General features: G+C 36.2%; 1 protein-coding gene across 5 annotated transcripts in view; it reads right to left on the bottom strand.

The window, feature by feature from the left end:
• The window catches only part of FNDC3A (fibronectin type III domain containing 3A), a 193494-nt gene that overhangs the window by 73018 nt on the left and 96233 nt on the right, over positions 1 to 24243 (bottom strand). For 4 of the 5 annotated variants that reach the window (XM_012465127.3, XM_012465128.2, XM_012465129.2 and 1 more), the window contains exon 4: positions 5185 to 5261. In XM_012465127.3, coding sequence (XP_012320550.2) covers positions 5185 to 5261 — 77 coding nt within the window. Of the gene's footprint in view, positions 1 to 5184; positions 5262 to 9447; positions 9574 to 24243 lie in introns of those variants that run through there. The other variant, XM_012465130.3, reaches the window with a different exon arrangement.

Here is a 24243-nt window from a genome sequence, read left to right as displayed (position 1 = left end):
AAAAGTATCTGTTAAATGAATGATATGATCAGAAATATATGTGCTCTTTTAGCTCTAACAGAATGCTACATTTCTTTCTCCCTCTCTTAACACCACCAAGCTATTAGGGTTCTGTGACTCTCTCAATTCCTACAACCTTTGCTTCCTCTCTACTTTTTGCAACCTAATTCTATGGGCTCACCTTGAACCCAGAACTATTCCAACTTTAAGCTCTTAAACAATAATACAGCTTAACTTTAAGCTCTGAACAACTTCAAGTTCTTAAACAATAACACAGACCATTCAATCAACAAACATTTATGTATCTACAAACATACACATCAGTAGTGACAACAATCTCTTCTTTCTCTCCAGTTCTTATTATCTCTCTTCATTCTCATATAAATCTCTTAGGTCTCCCCAATTTATATTTTCCCACACTCCCCTGCCCATCCCTTTTGGCTGTTTTCCCCAGGAGAGACAGCAAGAAGACTGAGACCAGACTGATTTGCAGAATCTTTGAGAAACACACTGAACTCACTGCTGTGTGCCATCATAAAGGCAAAATCAAACAGCAAGCACAGCTCAAAGGAGTAACCTCAAACTTTTCCTGAATTCAATACAGGTTCCTTCCCCATGTTATGTGATCTATAATTCCTTCCCTGTTAGGCACTGTCTCATTAACATAACAGACCACATTCTATAAAAAACAGTTGGAGCCATTACAAGAAAGACAGAAGAACTTCTGATGTTGCCTTTAAGGAATCCCATTCAGGTAGCGTATAAACTTCTCTTGATAAGTTATTAACTTCATCACTGAAATATCAGAAGTGTTATCCTGTCCTGCAAGACAGTGCTCTTGGGGACTCTAAGTCAGTATTATTTGCCAGTGAATTAAGTTCCTTCTATGCCTGGCAGCACTTGCTTTGTGTTTAAGATTTACAGTTCTTTTTTTTTTTTTTCATTTCCTCATTTGATAACTTAGTTCCACTGGCACATATTTCTGCCTCTGTGCAGTATGTCAATTTCTTAAAACTTTCCTTATTTGATAAACTGCAATAATAAAGCTCATTAAGGTTCTGCCTAAAATAGGGACCAAACAGGTCCCAGAAATGGCTATGGAGCTTATTTATGTGTAAAGTACATAATCTTGGTATGTGAACTATGTATCATCTTTTCAAAGAGTTTGCTGCTTCTGAAGCTTTTTTTCTCTATTTTTTTTTTTTCTAATTACACTTTAAACTCTGGAATACAAGTGCAGAATGTGCAGGTTTGTTACATAAATATACCATGGGCCATAGTGGTTTGCTGCACCCAACAACCTGTCATCTACATTAGGTATTTCTCCTAATGCTATCCCTCCCCATTCCCCAACCACCCGACAGGCTCTGGTGTGAGATGTTCCCCTCTCCCTGTGTCCACATGTTCTCATTGTTCCATTCCCACTTATGAGAACATGCAGTGTTTGGTTTTCTGTTTCTGTGTTAGTTTGCTGAGAATGATGGTTTCCAGCTTCATCCATGTCCCTGCAAAGGACATGAACTCATCCTTTTTTATGGCTGTATAGTATTCCATGGTGTATATGTGCCACATTTTCTTTATTCAGTCTATCATTTATGGGCATTTGGGTTGGTACCAAGTCTTTGCTATTGTGAACAGTGCTGCAGTAAATATATGTGCATGTGTCTTTAAAGCAGAATGATTTATAAACCTTTGGGTATATACCCAGTAATGGGATTGCTAGGTCAAAGGTATTTCTGGTTCTAGATCCTTGAGGACTTGCCACACTATCTTCCACAATGGTTAAACTAATCTACACTCCCACCAATAGTGTAAAAGTGTTCCTATTTCTGCACATCCTCTCCAGCATCTGTTGTTTCCTCACTTTTTAATAACTGTCATTGTAACTAGTGAGAGAGTATCTCATTGTGGTTTTAATTTGCATTTCTCTAATGACCAGTGATGATGAAATTTTTTTGTATGTTTCTTGGCCACATAAATATCTTCTTTCGAGAAGTGTCTGTTCATATCCTTCGCCCACTTTTTGATGGTTCTTTTTTTTCTTGTAAATTTAAATTCCTTGTAGATTCTGGACACTAGCCCTTTGTCAGATGGGTAGATTGCAAAAATTTTCTCCCATTCTGTAGGCTGCCGGTTCACTCTGGTGATAGTTTCTTTTGGTGTGTAGAAGCTCTTAAGTTTAATTAGATCCTATTTGTCAATTTTTGCTTTTGTTGCCATTGCTTTTGGTGTTTTAGTCATGAAGTCTTTGCCCATGCCTATATCCTGAATGGTATTGCCTAGGTTTTATTCTAGGGTTTTTATGGTTTTAGGTCTTATGTTTAAGTCTTTAATCCATCTTAATTTTTGTATAAGATGTAAGGAAGGGATCCAATTTCAGTTTTCTGCATATGGCTAGCCAGTTATCCCAACAGCATTTATTAAATAGGGAATCCTTTCCCCCATTGCTTGTTTTTGTCTGGTTTGTCAAAGATCTGATGGTTGTAGATGTGTGGTGTTATTTCTGAGGCCTCTGTTCTGTTCCATTGGTCTACATATCTGTTTTGGTATCAGTACCAAGCTGTTTTGGTTACTGTAGCCTTGAAGTATAGTTTGAAGTCAGGTAGCGTGATGCCGCCAGCTTTTTTCTTTTTGCTTACGATTGCCTTGGCTATAAAGGCTCTTTTTTGGCTCCATATGAAATTTAAAGTAATTTTTTTCTAATTCTGTGAACAAAGTCAATGGTAGCTTGATGGAGATGGCACTGAATCTATACATTACTTTGGGCAGTATGGACACTTTCACAATATTGATTCTTCCTATCCATGAACATGGAATATCTTTCCATTTGTTTGTGTCCTCTATTATTTCCTTGAGCAGTAGTTTGCAGCTCTCCTTGAAGAGGTCCTTCACATCCCTTGTAAGTTGTGTTCCTAGGTATTTTATTCTCTTTATAGCAATTGTGAATGAGAGTTCATTCATGATTTGGTTCTCTGTCTATTATTGGTGTATAGAAATGCTTGTGATTTCTGCACACTGATTTTGTATCTTGAGACTTGCTGAAGTTGCTTATCAGCTTAAGGAGATTTTGAGCTGAGATGATGGGTTTTCTAAATATACAATCATGTCATCTGCAAACAGAGACAATTTGACTTCTCTTCCTATTGGAATACAATTTATTTCTTTTTCTGGCCTGACTGCCCTGGCCAGAACTTCCAATACTATGTTGAATAGGAGTGGTGAGAGAGGGCATCCTTGTCTTGTGCCAGTTTTTAAAGGGAATGCTTTCAGCTTTTGCCCATTCAGTATGATAATGGCTATACATACATATGTGTGTGTGTGTGTGTGTATATATAAAATGTGTATATATATATATATCCTGACCTCAGGTGATCCACCCACCTTGGTCTCCCAAGTGCTGGGATTACAGGCACGAGCCACTGCACCTGGCAAACATTATTGAGTTTTTCCACTTTTTATTTGCCTCTCCCGATAAGAATATAAGCCACAGAGGGACATGAGTCTTTGCCTCTTTCAGTCATGGACATATTCGAAGCACTCCAGAGTATCTGACATATATGAACACTCAATACATATTTGTGGAACACTTTTGAATATAGGAACTATAAGAATTCATCATCTTCTCAGGAAAGAGAATTAACAAACAGTTTGACAAGTTTATGAAAAGAGGAATACATGTATTAATAATATGCCATGAAAGCCCAAAGGGAGAAGCACCTGGAAAGGCTCAGGGAAAACTGCTTCCAGAAGCTCACAATGAAGTGAAATGAAAAGGGGAGTTTGCCACAAAAAATAAAAAGAAACGGTACTGTAAGATGAAAGAACAGCAGAAAACCTGTAAGTGCACTGAAAGAACACGTCTTAATCATATCACTAGTTACCAATACGGAGCTTAGTACACGGTAACACTGAATAAATGATGAACTGAACTATGATAGAGAACAGTCTTCATGTAAAAGAAGAAAGACTGAGAAGGTGGAACAGAGAAGTAGGAAAAAAAATCAGGGCAGCATGATGTCAAGGAAATCTGCAGTAAATCTTATCAGCGGTGCCAAATTTTTAGAGGTCAAAAATTACAGGCTAGAAAGCAGGCCTTTGGATTGGGTACACAGTGGAGAGCAGTTTTAGTAGAAAAATATAGGCAGAACGCAGACTCTATCAAGGAGTCAGTGTGCTAAACAAAAGTAGAGATAGTAGAGACCATTCTGAAAGCTTACAAGGTAATTTCAATACGTGATCTCATCTCATAATGAAGGCATTGAGACTTAAGGAAGTTGATTTGCCCAAGACCATGCAGCCAGCAAAGGTTTGAAATAAGATATGGACTCAGCTTTTCTGACTCTGTATCTCATTCCATTCTCTCCTTCTCAGCATGCTCTTCTTTTGCTGTCTTTCATGTGATGGTGTACTTCATACAGTGGGCAGAAAATCCACCCCAATATCCCACCACCACTACTCTGGCATAATTAGGGAGGAAGTAAGAGAGGGCCTGAAGAAAACTTCAAGTGTAAATTCAATGCTAGGGAGAGAAATTATCTCCCAAAACAGACTGAGGCAATGAGTACAGACTATACAGAATCTCAGTAGTGGAAGATATTGAACACCTGCAGATTTCACAGTATAATTCAGTTTGCCTGTGTACATTAATTAGCTATATTTTAAGATCAGAGCTTCCCAGCCATTGTGCATAAAAGGTTACAGGTGTATGGAGATACTGATCCCTCATCCCTTAGGGTTGCAGATCTAAACTCTTTTCTATTGAACACAATATGCCATACAATTATCATCAGTGTCTGAGATTCATGGTATGAATAAAGTTGGAAACATTGTCTTGGGTTACATCTAAGCAAGTGACTAAATTAAAAAATGTTAGTGTAGGCACCTTTACAACCTAAAATATTATTTTTATTTAGTCATATATTTAGGGAGATAAAACTCTAGAATGAATTCTCTTTTGTGACTTAATACCCAAAGACAAGGCCAAATGATGGAAGTGCTGCCAATACAAATTTTTCTTTCTTTCCAAATATACTAAAATAATTGAAATAAATAGATTTATCATAGATACACAACACTGAGTAAGCCTCAGTAATTAAATGGTATTTTTCACCAAAATCAAAGTCAAAGAGAATAACATTATCACTACTATATAAATATGAAAAGAAAAATAACATAAAAACGTACCTGTGGGGCATATCCAGGAGGCACATAGATAGGAGGCACAGAACCATTTGGGGACATCATTGGAACCTGAGCAGGACCTGAATGGGTAACAGAAATGATTTATTATTGCTTATTGAGCTAAAGTTGAAAACAATTTGAATTACACTTTGAATACTTCATCTAAACACCCAAGCCAACAGTAACATTTTTATTAAAAAAACATTCAGATGATTGACCTGTTATAAAAATTTGAATAGTGCACAAATTACCCTTTACCTACATTTGTGTTTCTTAAACTTGCCAGGTAATAATAATAATAGTTGCTGGGGGGCTTTTTAAAAGATTAACAGGCTCTCCTAGAGATTCTTATTTAGTCAATGGGGTCTTGAATCATATTCGCTTTACAAATATCCCAGATGACTCTTATGGTAGTTTTAAGTTTAGAAACATTGACTGGAGAAAAATCAAACTAAACTCTACATATGAAATCAATGAAAAATATGAAAGGCAAAAATTTCAAAAGTAATAGGGACATAATATAAAAGCAAGAGTTAGAAGCAGCAAGAGGAACAATAGTTAGAAATTTGGAACTTGCTTTGTTAGGGTTAAAATACTTGTGTAATGTATGTTTCACATCTATGGGGGCTTAAGAACAAAGAGAAATGCCACATGTGTATTTATCCAAAGGAAAAAATTTTTTTTGTTTCTCCCACTAAAAGTTCTAAAAAAGAAAATTCGGCTTCTCTCATTCTACACTTCCTTTCACTTTTATAGTGTTAGGTTTTCCAATTAACTTTTGTAACAATTATCTCTAGTTTACCTTCTCTTTTAACCTTTCTGGGAACAAAAGAAGCACTTGGAGAAGGTGTTTTATTCTTTCTAGGAACTAAAATCTGTTGCTTTATGTAACTTAAAAAAAAAGTCTCTTACCCCTTTCAGTTCCTTTCTCCCTGTAACTTTACACTGCAGTATCCCCTCATGCCCATTGGTTTTTAATAACTTGAAATGAAACCTTTTCAAAGAAATTACTTATTTCTAAAAGAATATAGTACAAAAGTCTGATAAGGAATGTAAAGGGGAAAGGATCTCTTGTATATGCAGAATTATAATCTACCATTATATAATGACTCTCAGCTATAAAAGAAATGAAGGAGGAAAAAACTTAATTGTAGGGTAGAAAACAGTTAACTTTGTTAAGATACATACTTCAGAAAACAAGAATAAAGGGCGTGGAGGTCACAGCAAATCCGGATTACAGCCATTTTGCCCTTTCTAGGGAAAGCAAGGGGTAAGGGCAGAACCACACAGTGGTGATGGGATTAGGGCCAGGGAGATGAGTCAGCTAGGGAAAAGAAAAGAGAATATTTTAAAAAAAGGGGGTGTAAGAGGGAAAATACTAAACAGGGGTAAATAAAGTGGGAAAAGTGGAGAAAAAAGGGGGAAGCAAGGAGAAGAGAAAGGCAAGAGGAGAGAGAAGGGGAAAGGCGAGAGGTTAGAGAGGAAAAGGGAGGGATAAGGAAGGAGACGAGGCAGTAAAGGAGAGAGTGAAGAGGAAGGCAAGAATAGAGAGGAGTAGAAAACAGAGGGTAAGGGGGACGATGAACAGTGTGGAGAAATGGGAGAAAGGCGGAGGGGAGAGAAAAAACTGAAGAGGTAGGGAGGGGAAAACAAAGTAGGGATAAGACTGAAGTGGTTGAGAGAAAATAAGAAGTGTTTGTGTAGACTACTGAATTACACTGTTTAATATCTGGCTATGAAAAGAACTTTCAACAAGATACTCTTCCCATCCAAAACAAGCCTACCAAATATATGAAGTCGTCCAGAATATTATCTTAATTATGTGTAACTAATACTAACTTACTATGTGCCAGGCCTCTGACATAATTTTTCTCCTCATAATCACTCTAACAGGCAAATATTATCATCATCTCCATTTTCTAGATGTGGAAATTGAAGCACAGAGAGGTTAAACTCCCCAAGTGGCAGAAGTGGGATTCGAAACAAGGTAGTTTTATTTCTAAGAATATATCCTTACCACATTTTTAGTAAACATGATAATACTACGCATTATTGGCAACTGAGGTAATTTGAGGCTTAAGAACTATGCTCTAAAGCATCTAAGAAAAATTAAGGCCTTTGTTGTCTTTACATCCTTAAAAACATGAGAGAAAGAATAAAATTTTCTTAAGTTTAAGCAAACATTACCTATTAATTTACTGAATAAAACTTGTGATCTGCTTTATACCTCCAGGCAGTAAAGCTTCATGTAAAACTCACCTTTTTGCTTCTATAGTCTAGACTCAAGAGAAATGAGAACTGTTTTAAACTAATGCTGGTTTACCTTAATTAGCTAATGTATATAAAACTACAGTAAACTAACTTCCTAAATCCTTACAGGTGGCTTAGATATTATTTATAATATGTGAAATTCAGCTGAGCACTTGACAGAGAATTCATTGAAAATCATATTTGTAATCTTAATAAAGGCCATTAACATTGCACCTTTACTGTGGGTCCCTTCGTAAGCTGTCAAATTTAATCCTTAAATCAAATCATTACAACAGGTGTTTTTGTTTTGCCATCAGAGTAGTAAGTTACTGCTAATTACATTTAAAATAGTAAAACCTAACACTTGCTTCGAGTTGCCCTCCTTTTATCAGAAATATGAATATGTATGTAGTTAGAATTCAAACCATATTATACTTTGATAGCTGCTACAATAGTTTATAATTTGGCAAATCAAAATTCTACTTTGTTCTTTAATAACATCCAAGTGTGATGCTGAAAACAGAACAAATGTAACCTAAACTATCAGTAAATATAGGTGTAGTCTAGGAAAAACACTTAAAAACTTACTTCTTTATGAAGTAATTGTTTCACTCTAGCAAGTACATTTTTGTTTTTAATCCTGAGGCAGAAATGGTACATGGTTAAGATTTTTTTTTTTTTTTTTTTTGAGGCGGAGTTTCACTCTGTCACCCAGGCTGAAGTGCAGTGGCGCAATCTCAGCTCACTGCAACCTCTTCCTCCTAGGTTCAAGGGATTCTCCTGCCTCCGCCTCCTGAGTAGCTGGGATTACAGACGTGTACCACCATGCTCAGCTAACTTTTGTATTTTCAATAGAGACAGGGTTTCGCCATGTTGGCCAGCCTGGTTTGAACTCCTGACCTCAGGTGATCCGCCTGCCTTGGCCTCCCAAATTGCTAGGATTACAGGCATGAGCCACCATGCCCAGCCAGATTTTTTTTTAAAAGACAATTTATCAGTACCATATTTAATGCCTAAAATATTGTTGTGAAGTGACATTCAACATTGAATGCAAACTCCTAATGTATAAACATAATAATTACAAGTATCGATGTTTAGAATTATAATGTTTACAGCAGCTCATGTCTGTTGTTATTCCTGGGTCTATCGCAGCAAAACCTTAAAGCCTTGCATATTTAATGATGTAAATGTTTGATTAGCTCCTCAGTTCCAATAATACTGTTTAATTTAGGAAGTAACAAGATTAACTACAAACTGACTTAAATGTTTATGCACTGAGGGAGATTTTTGTCCCAAGGAAGAAACTAAATATGTTTCAGATCATATTGTCAAATGTATACCTGGCATAAGAGTAGCAATACCTGAACAACCGTGGATACACCTAGCAGCCTAGCAGCTCCTTTATAATCCACGTGATTTCAGCATGATTTACCTCAATCATGGAGCTATTAAGGGTACATTTCCTGTTTCAAAATCCTGCAGAAGAGTAAACAATTCTAACCAATCGTCTTAAGAAATTTGAGAAGCTCCCCACCCCAGCTACTTAAAAAGTGCCATCACTGACTTAAAATAGATATTTCATCTAGTATAACTTAAATTCTTTATTTTTCCTTGTTAATATATATTCATATTTAAGAGTTTTTTAAAAAATAAAATTACAAATTTATCCAGGAGTTTTAATTCTTAAAATGCAACATGCTCCTGCCGTACTACATATTCTCTTTATAAGCCAGTTTTCACAATGGCTTCCAAATAATCTGATGCCAATTTTCAGATTTTAGCTCTAAAAGAAAAACCTAGTAAAATAAAGATCCTAGAATGGAATATTCTGTGGAATATAAAATTACAAAGTAACTCTACATAGTCTAACCTTTCTGTAATTACATGGCAACAATTTAAAATAGTTTTATTGCGATTATATTTGGCATCTATTTTAAAAAACACACGGCATGACTTTAGAGTAATACAATGCTGTCTTAAAATAAAAACAGAATGTTCAAAAACAGCAAATCTTACCACTCATTTTGTTTTTACAGTAGAAGCAGAGAACAAGAAAATCCAACAAGGAAACAGCGTAGTTACACGTTAACAGCTTTAATTGGAGAACGGTCTTTTTTTTTTTTGCAAAGCTGTAAGAGGAAAAGATCCTTTGACCGAGTCACGTGATAGTTATCACGTGACCTGCAGTGACCCGGGAAAAGGGGAAGGGGAAAAGAAAGCAAACGTTCCCGCTTGCAGCCTTTTCTGATACAGAAAAAACAAAAAAAAAATTAAATGATTTCTACTGTTGCTGCCCCGAATTTGACCATCTTTCAGACTTCCATATGAACCAATTCAAAAGTTCATCCAAGTATACCTTTCAGAAATATGTATTTGATGTAAAATGATTCTTTGTGTTCCCTTTACTTCAATAACACCACAAATGCTTTCTTCTAACTTTTTATTCATGCAGCCTACCGCTAATTTTCATTTAGAAAATTTGATAATAATATTTATTAATGTAAAAGATTCAGTCTGAAATATCAGACATGTATAAATGTCAGAGACAATTATACATAACATAATTCTCCATACTCAATCCTTAAGGAATATCCACAATACACAAATAATTGTATACAGAATATAGGTGTGATAGACATGTGTCTCAAGGGTGGGATTTATGTTTCAGGCTATTTGCCTCTCAAGAGAATAAAGGCTACCACTTTCATTGTTGGTTTTCTTTCTGATTTTAAGATTTAACCTGGACATCAGTGCATGTGCTCAGCAGATGGCATTCTTTCTTTTTTTTTTTTTTGAGACAGAGTCTCACTTTGTCACCCAGGCTGGAGTGCAGTGGCGTGATCTCGGCTTACTGCAACCTCCACCTCCCAGGTTTTAAGAAATTCTCCTGAGTAGATGGCATTCTTACTCATATCCATGAATCTGAAAAGACAGCCCCAGGTGCAGGTTCAGAGTTCTTTATCCAAAAACAAGTAGAGACCAGAAAAGAGGCCAGAGATGTCCAGTTACAACACGGAAAGAATAATAAGAACTTTTGGAGATCTTTCATTACTTTATGGTGCTATGTAACTTCTCAGGAAATTTATCAACAGCTAACACAAAAATACAGGTAATGATAATCATAGTGGTTTGTAACAAGTTGTACAGTGGCAAGAAAGTTAATTTTGGTATTAAAAGATATAACAACAGCTTCAATATTTATTAGCAAGGCAATTTACTGCTCTTCTCCTTTCTGTGACAAGGTTAATCAAAATCATAGCATTGTTGTGAGAATGAAATTAAATAAATTTAAAGTACCAAGTATACTGGTTGATGATACTCAGTAAATAATGGTTATAATATGTAAAAATATGATCAGTGTAAATTTTCAAAAAATAATCACATAGTGCAGAGTATGTACTAGGCATCATTCAGAGTGTTTTACTTGGATTAACCCACCTAATCCTAGTAAGTGAAGTGGGCATCATTTCCAGGTAAGAAAACTGAAGCAGAGTAACTTGCCAAGGGCACACAGTGAGGCAAAAGCAGGATTATCTAATAATAAGGCTATACTTTTCAAAAAGTGTAAACTATGTTCAAAGGCCCCATCTCACACAAAGGTGGAAAAGAACTGGCAAAGAATAACCTAGAGAAATAGGTCTTAATAATATATGTAAGACACCCCAGAGGAGATAAGACAGTAAGGGCCTATTCTTACAAGTGGGGAAGGGTAATTGTTAACTTCAAAATTCCTATGAAAAGGCAGGGTTGCCCTGAAAAACAAGACCAAAGAGCAAAGAGTCTCCTGTTCTCAACAGAACCTACTCATAGATGCTAGACCCAGCCCCTCTGTAAATCCAACCATGCCTCTGATCTTCAGCCCCTAAACAAAAAGCAAGTCTCTGCAGCCCACCTTCTCATTTTGGCTCACATTTGCAGTAGAGTACACAGCTGTATTTCCAGGTCTTGATTGATTATTTAACTTATCATCTCTTTTCAATCCTTTCAATTGTGCTCATTAGAAAGTTTTTTCCAGTATAAATAAATTCCCCTGTATCCTCAACCTTTTTACAGAACACTTGTTCCTGTGTTGCCTTGAAATGAAGCCTGGATGTCCTTTACAACAGTTTCCCCAGCAGCCCCCAGGAGCAGAGAATTCCTGTCCTCTCTTGAAGCAGTGTTGGTAGTCTACATATACTCCAAGGCTGCTTCCCATCACCACTGTTGTTCTTGTTTCATGCTAAAGTTCCTTCTTCCTTGAGATCATGGCATATGTTCACACAACCCTCTAGCCCTTCTCAATGCTGTAAGGCTGAGTCCTCATTTACTAAGAACTTTGGTGTTCTGTTCAATTTTGTTCTCTATCCCAACTCTTTCCCATCAGCATGACTTTAATGTCCAAAATCTAGGCTTAAAGTTCCTTGAACCTGTGTCTTTCATTCTGTTTTTAGTAATCCATGTTCAAAGATACGTCCTGGAACTTATTACTTAGAACTCCACTATCTCATCTTTGAAATCTCAAACTTTCATGTGGCCACCATACCCTTCTTTCATCTCTCCAGTTCTCTTTTTTCTACATTTGTTCTTCATAGTGATCTCCCTTTTCTCCTGATCCAACACTGCCTTCATAGCCTTATTTCCTTTCCCATCATGTCATCCTTTGACTTCCCCATCCCTGAAAATCTCCAATTTCAATTAATCTTCTCTTCTCTTCCACCTGAACTGTAGAAATCAAGCGGTACTCAGACTCGCATGTTTATAAATTTAGTATCTTCAATCTTAACTCAGCTGTCAGCACTGCTCATGAATCTATCCCTGGTCAATCACCTATCCTGTTTTCTAAGGTGATTATAAGAGATTCTCATTACCCTTCAAGAGCCCTCCTCAACCTTCAACCATATCTTGAAATTCTGCTCTGAATGTTATTTGACATGGAACTGAACTCTTGAAGTTATGAAATTGAACTCAATGTCACAAACTTTTCTCATTCCTTTCCTCTCTTTGCAGAAGCAGCATTGTTCCTTTTACTCGATCTGATCTTCCACTTGGAGTTGGCTTCACTGGTCATTTCTGTCCTGTGTGGTAGTTTTATCTTTGCCTTTGTTCAACCTCTTTGAACCATTCCATCTGTGCCCATAAACATGGTAAAGTTTCACACATAAACCACACATTCCATCCATCTCTCACTAACACCATTTTTCTGCCCCATACCATCTAGCTACCACTCTTTTCTCAGCCAAACTTCTAAAAATTAACATTAACAGACTCTGTTTTCTGACCTTACATTCACTTTCACATTTTAAATAAAATTTTGATTATGTAGTATTTGATAAATACAAAAGAAAACAGTGCAAGTCATTAAAGCGACTACTTCAAACCCACCATCAAAGCCAAGAAACAGGCCATACCAAAACTGTTGCATCCATGTGCTCCTTCACCACCTAATTCATCACTTTGTACCACTCATGCTGTCTCCATTATCAGAATTTTAAGTTTATTGTTACCTTTATTTTAAAAATAATTTCCTACAAAAAATCACATATATCCCTAAATACTGATTTGCTTGCTTTTTATAAAAATTATAGTGTATAGTTTTCAGTAACTTGCCTTGTGCAATATTATTTATAGGTCTTATCTATGTAGTTTCATATAGCTGTAATTTCCTCATTTTCATTTATGCTTTTGTGTAAATAACTATAATTTGTTTCTTCTGTCATTAGCTTTTAGGCTCTTTTGAGTTTCTGTTGTTGTTTGGTTTTTTTGCTTTCATTTACTTACCATTCACTTAACAAACATATATTGATTATCTACAATGTGCCAGATACTGTTCTGGACACTAGAGGAAGAAAATAATAACATGGTAAATAAGTAAATCGTATTCAAGTAAATCACAAAGTATGTTTGAAAGTGATAAATGATATGAAATAAAAAACAGGCTGGGTGTGCTTCTTCATGCCTGTAATGTCAGCACTTTGGGAGGCTGAAGTGAATCACTTGAGCCCAGGAGTTCAAGACAAGACCTGGCAACATAGTGAGAACCCGTTTCTACAAAAAATCTCAAAAACTGAGTTGGGTATGGTGGCACATGCATGTGGTCCCAGCTATTCAGGAGGCTGAGGCAGGAAGCTTGCTTGAGCCTAGAAAGCTGAGAAACAGCAAGCTGTGATCCTGCCACTGCACTCCAGCCTGGATGACGGAGTGAGACCCCTTTCCCAAAACAAATAAAACACTGTGGGGTAAAAAGGATTTTAAAGGGGGAGACTGAAGATTGCAATTTAAGATACAGAGATCAGTTTAGGTTTCACTGAGAAGGTGACATTTGAACAAAGACTTGAAAGAAGTGTAGGAGTGGGCCATATGGATATCTGAGAGAAGAAAATTCTACAGAGAAGGAGCAACTAGTGTAAAGGCCCTAAGGGGGAACATGACTGGCATGTTTAAGACTTAACAAGGACACCACTGTCAACAGAGCAGCACAAGTGAAGGGGGAGAAAAGAAGTGAGGTTACAGTGGTTAAGAGGGAAACGAGTTACATTTTTGGGGGGGCCTCATAGGTTACTGTATGCTTTTACTTTGAGTAAAGTAGGAGCCATTGCTGGATTTTAAAATATGATCTAGGCCTGGCACAGTGGCTCATGCCTGTAATCCCAGCAATCTGGGAGGCTGAGGCGGGTAGATCACGAGGTCAAGAGATCGAGACCACCCCCGGCCAACATGGTAAAATCCGGTCTCTACTAAAAATACAAAAATTAGCTGGGCATGGTGGCGTGCACCTATAATCCCAGCTACTCGGAAGGCAGAATCAGGAGAATTGCTTGTAACCGGGAGGGCCGAGGTTGCAGTGAGCCAAGATTATGCCATTGCACTTCAGCCTGGCAACAGAGCAAGACTCAGTCTCAAAAAAAAAATCATGATCTAAATTATATTTAAAGAATTCATCATCTTAAATATATTTCTGGTAAGAATATAGTACAACCATTTTACAAAACTGTCAATATCTACTAAAGTTGAACATATGCATACTCTATGATCTAGTAATTTTACTTTTAAGTATATGGGCAATGGAAATGCTTACATATAACACCAACCAAAGGATATAATTTAAAACATTCATAGCAATATTAATTTTAATAGCACAAAAGTAGATGAAGCATATTTGGAGATGATTAAGTATTCAAATTTGGACATGTTACATTTTAAATGTCTATTAGTCATCCAAATGGAGATTTCACCTAGCAAGCAGTTCATTTTACTATTCTGGAGTTCAAGGAAATACCCACCTAGTCCAGAGATATAAATTCCAGAGTCTTTGATAGATAGGCTTTAAATCCATGAGACTGGATAACATCAGCAAAGGAATTAAAGTAAATAAAGAAGACAATCTAATGCTTTAGATAGAAGCACGGATCAGAACACTGCTGCTATCTGTATGTCTCTCAGCCCACATGTGTAAATGTTTATTTAAGGTATGTACCTAAGAGAAGAAATGCTAGGTCTTAGGATTTTGTGAATGTTAATTTTTATAGGATAGTGCCACATTGTTTTCCTGGGTATATTAATTTATATTCCTTTCAGCCAGGCATGTATAAGAGGTTCCACTGATTCACATTCTCACCATTACTTGGTATTTAGATTTAAAAATTTTTGCCATTCTTACTTTGATATTATTTTGCCTTACCCAGTCCATGTTTTCCACATATTCTTCTACTGGGTAGTCTTTTTTAAAAAATAGATTGGGAAGAGTTTTTGTGTATTCTGGATACTAATTCTTTATGGTTGCATTGGTTACAAATATCCTCTTCCTAGTTTATGACTTATTTTTCATATATTTTATGATACACCAAAGTTCTTAATTGTAATGGAGTCAAATTTACTCATCGTTTGATAGTTAGAACTTTGTGTGTTTGTATCCTAAGAAATCTTTCTCTACTCTGTAGTCATGAAGATACTCTCTCTTTATTATTACTTTTAAGAGATTATGTTTATCCTTTCACATAAGTCTTTAAGTCTTCAAGCATTAATTTTGGGGTGAGGTATGAGGAAAGGATTTGATTCCATTTTAATTGAAATGGATAACCAATATCCCAGCAACTGTTTCTTGCTCCCTAGGACATGTCTCTTACTTTTTGTGGGCAGGACAATGCAATTAAAATTGCCTTATAGAAGATCTTTTTTTTTTTTTTTTTTTTTTTTTTTTTAATAAGAGGATGGTATCCAGAGCATCCATTCTATAAAATGACTTGAAATGGAAGTCTCCAAAATCACATTTCAATCCACTATAATCAGGCTTTTGTCCGGGCCACTCTACTGAGACTGCACTGGCACAAAAGTCACTGAGATCAAACTCTTACTTACCAAATTCAACATTGCTGACAACTCTTAAATATTCTTCCTTAATATCTGAAATACTAGTTTCTCCTATTTTCCTTTGTACCCCCTGGTCACATTTTTCCAATTTCTTTAATGGCTTCTTGTCTTCTGATCTTCCTTAAGTATTTGTTTTCCTGGGAGTTTTGCTCTTGGTCCACTTCTCTTACTCTACATGATCTCTCAAGATGATCTTATTTACTCTCATGAAAGAGTATCATTCTGCAATGTTGGGATTCAGTTCCCCTGAGAGCACATTTCTCCAGGTTCTCGGTCTATCACTCCCCAAAAAATGGGAGAGGAGACCACGGCACAGTGTGTGGTAAGTGCTGGACTCAAGTGTTTGTAGAAAGTGATTTATTTAGGTAGAGAGAGAAAAAGAAGGAGAGAGAAAGAAACAGCTAACTCTCACACTGAGTGAGAGAATCCAGACAGATGGAATCCAGGAGAGGAAAGCAGCTTCCACACTGAGTGGAAGGGAATAGAGAGAGAGATGGAGTTTAGGAGGGGAAGAAAGGCTTCCACGAGAGTGTGGAAGGGGACTCCAGTGAGGAAATCCAAGAGACAGAAAGATGGCTTCCACAAAGGAAGTGTTTGTGGAAGGGGACCCAAACATGGAGTCCAAAGGGGTGTGGAAGAAGGGGACTTTTCACCTGGGAGGAACCCCCACCTTCTCCAAGACCTCTGGCAAACGAAAGGAGTTCCTCAGAACTTCCTCTGGAGTAACTGACTTTTTGATTCTTCCCATGCCCGCGAAAATTAAAACAGAGACCATTAAATCTCCCAGATGGAGAGAGATGGGGAGGGGAGCATGGTGCTGGGAAGTTCTTGCCTTTAAAACTACGCTCCCTTGTGGACCCGGAAAGAGAACACCTTCCCTCAATTCTGTAGCTCATCCAGACCTTTTTCTTGAGCTCTAGATCTATAATACTTAATTTACATAAAACTCAAAACCAATTATTTTTTCCATTTAGTCACTCTGCCTCTGTGTTTCTCATGATAAGTTAATCTCAAGACAGAAATGTGAGCATAATCCCTAGACTCTTATTTTCCCCTTCATCTCAACGTCCACATCATCTATTTGGAAGTTCTGACAGTTTTATCTCTTAAATATCTCTCAAATCTATGTTCTCTTCTACTCCATTGCTATTGCCTTACCAGCACTAGGTTCTTTCTAGAACTATTCCGTATTCTCCTAATGGGTCTCCTTCCTCCGCAGTCCCTAGCAATCAATACATCTCTCACACTAATGCTAAACTGATCTAAAAAACAAATTTCATTGTATCTTCCTCTGCTTATAACCCACAGACAATTCTTTATTGCCTATGAGATAAAGTCCAAATTCTATACTGTGGCCTACCATGCTTCTGCATGAATTGGGTGATGCCACTCAAGAGGGTAAAATATCAGTCTATCCTTGTCAATTCTGTGTGAACCACATTTGTTTTCACTGGGATCAAAATGTCTTCAAGTGGAATTTTGTTATTATTGGGCTATTTTATCATTCATTTTATTATAATTTGTCATATCCTAAACATAAGGCAGCATAAGGTTGTGAGGAAGAACATGAACTCTGAGCTAGCCCATCTAATTCTAATGACATCTTATAGGTATGAGACCTTGCAAGTTACTTCCTTGTATCTTAGTTTTCTCACATGCAAAATGGAAATAATTATTCTACTTCATAGAGATATTATGCAGATTAAATGAGTTCATATTTGTATAGCACTTAGAACAGTGCTTGGTACACAGTAAGTGCTTAAGCAGTGTCACCTAAGCACAGTGCTAGTGCTTGTATTGACAAGCCTACCTGATAATCAGTGGTTCAGGAATGGTAGTTAATTTGGTACAATGTTATGAAGAAATCCAAGCAATTGCTATGACATGCCATATTATTAATTTAAGATAGCTCTCTGCAAAATACTTGAGACAATATTATAAAAATAAGCAGGTATATTTTTAAGTTTGCTAAAACTGTCATATAATTAGACAAGAACGGGAAAATGAAAAATATGCTGGTCACTGCATAGTGCATTCCTATAAACTGTAATCTTCTCAATGCATCCTCTGTGTTTATTCTTGTATAAAAATTGTTTGACTGATGCATTTACTCAAATTAACAAGGTTTTTAGTAACCTTGTTTTTTTCCTCACTATAACCAAAAGATCCTTGAATGTAGTGACCATGTCACTAATGCACCCTGGGTTTTTTTTCTCACTATAACCAAAAAGTCCTTTAATGTAGTGACCACATCACTAACACTGAGCATAAGAACTCTGTTGCAACTGGGAGAGTAGTAAGGGTATGAAGTTAAGTCTTGTTAAGTTTTGTTAGAAGGATATTGAAGGTAGGAGTCAATATGGCCTAAAGCACACAAAAAGCACTGACATTTGGATGGAAAACCCAACATGATAGGCCCTAAATATCTGCTAGTTACATAAAACAAAGCAACATATACCTAAATTTATCTCACTGAAACTGTTGAAAATAAAGATCCTAAACTGTTTCTAGTAAGTAAGGGATATTATATGGAAACACAATCAGTGAATTACTTAGTAGCTAAACCCATTCCAAAAGAGAATATAAGGTAATTTAACATATACGTAGCACCAAAACCAAACACAATCCATGACAAATTGAGGAAAAGGGGAAATTAATATAGAAAAAACAATATAAATAAGGATTGAGCTTTAAAAAAAAAAAAAAAAAGCTGGGCTTGCTTCATGCCTGTAATCCCAGCATTCTGGGAGGCTGAGGTGAGAGGATTCCTTGAGCCCAAGAGTTAGAGACCAACCTGGGCAAAATAGTGAAATCTTGTCTCTAAATAAATAAATAAATAAAAATTTTAAAAGGAGGGAGGCTAGTCTTATGCTCTTACTAGAGGATGGGCCATAAAAGCTCTCTGCTTTGTGTAAGCTGAAACATGATTAAAATTAGACACCAAGGACCACACTGTCAAGTTAGTTAAGTTCTTCCTTTCTGCTGTTTAAGTATGGCTCACACTGCCATACAACATGATTCCAATGATTTGACTTAAAAAAAAAAAATCTAAAACAGGTATAGTCCAAGATGACTTCCATAAACGTCTAACTTTTAGCAACATGTCCTCCAAAATAACTGCAAAATAAACAGCTATGACAGATCCATCAGTTGATTTGCAGAAAGAGATTGTTCGCTATAAGGCAAAATTAAAAGTAAAAAGAGTTGATTTTGACTTATTTTTTCCTGGCAATAAGTAAACCGGATCAGCTGTTTATTAAGGCTGCTGTTAGATTATAATAATGTCAGAGTCATTTGCATGTCCGAAAATTTAAAAGGCAGACTCATTCAGCTAAACAAAGAGTGGTTTCAGGTCACTAAGATATAAATGGATAGGATGTGAAGCGCATACTTGTACTCTTCCACATATTTTTATGTGATACTTCAAAAGACTGACTAACCCTGACTCTGACCATGACTGATTCTTGTGGCAGTATTAACGTGCAGGTTCTGAATAAGCATCTAAATAATGTGTGTTAAACTCACGCAGCTTAGAGCTTAATTGACACATGTCCATAGTCAAAGAACCAAGGAAAGATCAATGAAATCTGCAACTAACCAGGTGCCCCATGGGAAGGAGTCTATTGCTGGGGAGTGACTGACAATGAAATGTGCAATTAATCTTAGGGAAGATGAGGGGAGTGAATAATTAGAAACTATAATTTTGCTCTTAGGCACAAATCAAGCCTTGTTTCTTCTCCTTTTAACTCTTTCTCATTTGCTCACCCAGGTTTTTCCTCTTTTCCCTTTCAGAGACCTTAGTCAACCTGCATAACTCACCACATAGTCACCATTTTCTTTCTCTATAATTTTCCCCTTTACTTATACTAAGATGTGGATTTAACAAAAGTTTTACTTTATATTATACTTGATAATAAGAAAGCAATGTGAGGATCGTTCTAAGGCCAAATATGTTTTGGGCTGATATGAGGGGTGAGGATGCCTGGATAAGGTTGGGAGGCTAGATATTAACCAAAAACTGATCAATACAGACAGTTATCTGTGTTCTAAGTTAGTGTTTCCCAAACATTTAGATTTATGTGCCAACAAAATTTCAAAACAAATTTTGGGGACTCATTAACCAGCTTTTCACTAGGACAAGTAAAGACATTAAAAGTTAAGAAGAAATTAGGAACAGACAGAATAAAGTCTATACTGTGTTGTCACATCAATTCATAAAGAGAGGATACTGTAACTTCAAACATATTATAAAAGATTTTTCAGAATTTTTAAAAAGTCTTAAGTGAATAAATTTAACAATGAAAAATCACTACATTATCTTCATTATTCCCACTTCCTAGACTGATGAAATTTCCCTACATCTAGGGATAAGGGTTTGGGAATAACTTAGTGGTAAGAGGGACAGGGATTTACATTTCATGCTGACTGAGCTCTGGTGACGGGAAGAAGGAGGAAACAGAGCAGAGGTAGGATAATTATATTATCATCATCCATAATTTAGTATATTTCTTTATTGACTGATATACTTTAATTACATTGAGGGAGATAAAGTTCTAACAAAATCTATCTAAAAATAAAATGTTTTATTAAAAAATACATATGGAAGTACACATTAAAGAGCATTTAAAGGTATTATTTATATTGAGTATCTGAATATTAGAGTAATATAGACAGAAAAATTATTCTTAGTACATATGCATTTTAATTTCTTAGCTATATCTGTCTTTAATTCCTTATCACTGGTATTTAATGGAAAAATTTCTTCTTTCAAATAATCTCAATTTTTTTAATAAAATTGCTTATAGTGTTGTATTTTATGGTTTATAAACTTAAGGCTGCTGATACTGTCAATTGACTCTTTTCTGCAATATTTTAAGACTACAATATTTATATTAAGAAAAACTGTTTCTAAGGTGCTATCTGGTAAGCTGGGAGCATATCTGCTAAGTGGGTTTCTAAGGTGCTATCTGGTAAGCTGGGAGCATATCCACTAAGTGGAGGATATTCTCAGTTCTATTTTTTGTTTCTGATTGAAATGTGTAAATACTTCAAATATTTTTACAATATTAAGTACTATAAAAACTTTCAATATTTTTACAAATCTCACTGTATCGTCTTTATTTTTCTTTTGCATGTTTCACCAAATTTAGACCTTGTTTTTGAGCTCATTTATTGCTGAAAGGATTTGTTTACTGCAAAATAAAAAAGGATTACCAAAAAAAGTTATAGATTTATACAATACAATAAATGATAAAAATCATTCAAACTACTTTTTTATATATTCAGTGGCAGAAATATTTAGATTTAATTTGCAGCATATTTATTTATGTAACACATGCGTCCCACTGGTCCTTCCAATTGGTGCCCTGGTGACACCAAGTGGCCAGCAAAGACAGCAGCATCAAATACTTCTGCCACTACCACCAGGAAACTTAAAGGAATTAGTCCCCAGTCCTTTAAATCTAAGCACACTTTCACTGATTTTTTTTTTTTTTTTTTTGAGACGGAGTCTCATTCTATTACCCAGGCTGGAGTGCAGTGGTGAGATCTTGGCTCACTGCAACCTCCGCCTCCTGGGTTCAAGCGATTCTCCTGCCACAGCCTCCTGAGTAGCTGGGATTACAGGCATGCACCACCATGCCCAGCTAATTTTTGTATTTTTAGTAGAGACAGGGTTTCACCATGTTGGCCAGGCTTATCTCGAACTCCTGACCTTGTGCTCCACCTGCCTCGGCCTCCCAAAGTGCTGGGATTACAGGCGTGACCCACTGCACCTGGCTCACTATTAAGACTTGCTTCTGTCAAGGGTCAAGAAGAGAGAATGATTTATTTTGGTTGTCTAAGATTTAACCACAAGTTAAAGTGAAAACTCAAGATGGATGAACTACTTACTAGAGATCAAGGCAGAAGCTGGAAATTAAAAATGGTGGTCAACCAAATCTATCACAACTTATTTTAATGAACTACTAATAATATTGTTTTAAAAGTGATAAATCTTAGACAAAAGTTAAGCCAGTTAGATATCAAGATGAGAGGCAAAGATCAGAACTATCTAGACCATTTGGGATATAAGGTCTACCTATTAATAGGGGGTGATTATTTATTAAGGCTATCAAACACCTGGCAACATTTATTCATATGAGGCAGGCAATTAGTGCAGGTGTTGATCTAGGAACTTACCAAGCTGGTGAATCAGAACTTGAGAACAGAATAAGGCAAGTTACAGAACAAAGAAAAAAGATCAAGGTGATTATTCATGCTTAGATGTTTTAGAGACCTTCCTTTTCCTTGGAAATTATTCTTTTCAAAGTTTGGAGTAAGAAGAATGCTTAAATTAGGGGCCTAAGTATGATTCAGAATTGTGGATAACTTCATTCATCTGTGTATAGGTAACTGAAGATTTCTGATTAGATTTGCAGCACAATTAGATGTATTAGTGATAAACACTAAGTAGAATAAATTTGAAGAATGACTTATGATTAGAATCTACCTTTAGCAATAAATTGAACTGCATATAAATAGAAAACTTGAAGATGTGTTTACCAAGCACCTGTTTCTAAACAAATTATTTTTAGTGCACTTGTTTAGAAAGCTACAGAGGCTGTGATATTAACGTGCATGGATGCAGCAGGTTGTGAACATTACTATTTTTACTATCAGCCTAATGTGAACAATGATGAATCATTCTTTGTTATTCAAGTAGGAAAGAGTACTTAGGATTTACTGCAGCACATTAGGTTAACTATGTCTCAATAACTAAACACCCACACTTTGACATCACACAGGCAGTGATACAGATCAGTGACGCAAATCCTGTCAGGATCAAACATTAAGGCCACAGAGATTGAAAAAAAGTGCTCAAGTGACAAAGCAAGCTAGTCATCTGTCAGTAAACTGCATTAAATCAGTACTGCTAATGTCAAAAAGAGTTGCGCTAGCTTCTCTTTCTATATAATAGCTAAACTTTTTTATTTTAATTATAGATTGCCCCATGACAGACTCTATATTTAAGTTTCCTCACAGCTTCTGTGGTTTAAGGTCTGAACCCTTAGAAACATGTCTTAAGGTTCTACTGGCCATATGAATTATCTGTAAAATGGCTTCTGTATCTAGGCTTTTTAAACTATCTTCTGCAGATATGTTGCCATTTATTAAGCATTTTATATAATAAGCTGTGCATTATAAAATATCATTTTGGTTCAGATTTGGAGCACTACACTATGGCCTTACAATTCACTGCAATTTCAGGGTCTTCTTCCCACTAGTCATTTCTTCTTTGGGCCTATAATTTTTTAAATTAAAGTATTAGTATTTTGGGGCATCAAAATATTGATTTTTTTTAATGATTACAGCTGGATTGGAGAAGATGGCTTATGAGTAAGCATATGTATAAGGTTTCAAAATATAATATCTTTGAATTAAACATACCCACACCTAGTTGGAAATCTTCTTTACTATAACAGGAACAGAACTTACTCCTGGAGGCTTGACACAGAATGTTCACATTCTGCTGTAGTTTCTCCTGAAAAGAAACTAGGCCTGTACACTTAAAGCATTACCTTTCCTGCTAGTTTATGTTCTAAGACTGGCACTTCCCAGGGGAACTGGAAAGCCAACGAGAGATCAAAGCTGGAGGTGTCTAATAACCTTTCATTCTGTCATCATTACTCTGACACAGACTAACACGAAAACACGCCAAGGGACTTCTCCCATACCCTCAGGCTCTTGCTTTGGTGATGTTTTCTCAACCAATGTTGTTTCTTAAGAAAAACTGTTTAAAAAAATTATGAAAAAGCAAGGGCTTTCCCTCATTCTTTGTTTTTTTTTTGTTTTTTTTTAAATTGCTAACCACCTAAAAGAAATATCTGGAAAATATAAAAACTGCTGACACAGTTGTTCTCACAGTTCTTTTTGAATGTGAAATTTGTAAATTATCCTAGTTTCTTTTCATCCTCCACACAGAGCCCTCAAGTCTCATTCTTATTACTACAGTTTTGGTTATCCTGCTTACAATCCTTCTGTGGTTCCCTGTTCCTTTCAAGATAAAATGTGAAATCTTTAGTGTGACATATAACGGTATTTGTAAAGTAGCATGTATTTTTAGTCTCATTTCAGACACTCTCCCATGTGAGTACATGGGAGGTGAGTACATGAAAGAGGAGCTTCACCAAGCTACCTCTCTCATCACAGCTTTTCTATTTCCTCTAATCTCTCTGTGCTTGGGCTTTGCACATGTTGTTCCTTCTGTCTCGAAGATAATTTTTCTATTTTTTTTTCCTACTTTTCTGGCTAACTTCTACTTCTTCAAGCATCATCTTTTCCTAAGCACTCAATGACTTCCCTATGCTTGCTCAGGTATTCCTACTCTGGCCTCCCACATAAATTCCATCATAGCACTTAGCATTGTCTTCTTTGTTTTATCTGTGGGTTACTTTTCCGTCTGTCCTACCAGGCTATGAGGCAAGG

Source organism: Aotus nancymaae, unplaced genomic scaffold (assembly GCF_030222135.1).
Source record: "Aotus nancymaae isolate 86718 unplaced genomic scaffold, 86718_ANA_hifiasm-v0.15.2.pri h1tg000009l, whole genome shotgun sequence".
In the NCBI taxonomy this organism is placed as follows: Eukaryota; Metazoa; Chordata; class Mammalia; order Primates; family Aotidae; genus Aotus; species Aotus nancymaae.
The sequence above is the reverse complement of the archived record's forward strand: the minus strand, read 5'-3'. Positions and strand labels throughout refer to the sequence as shown.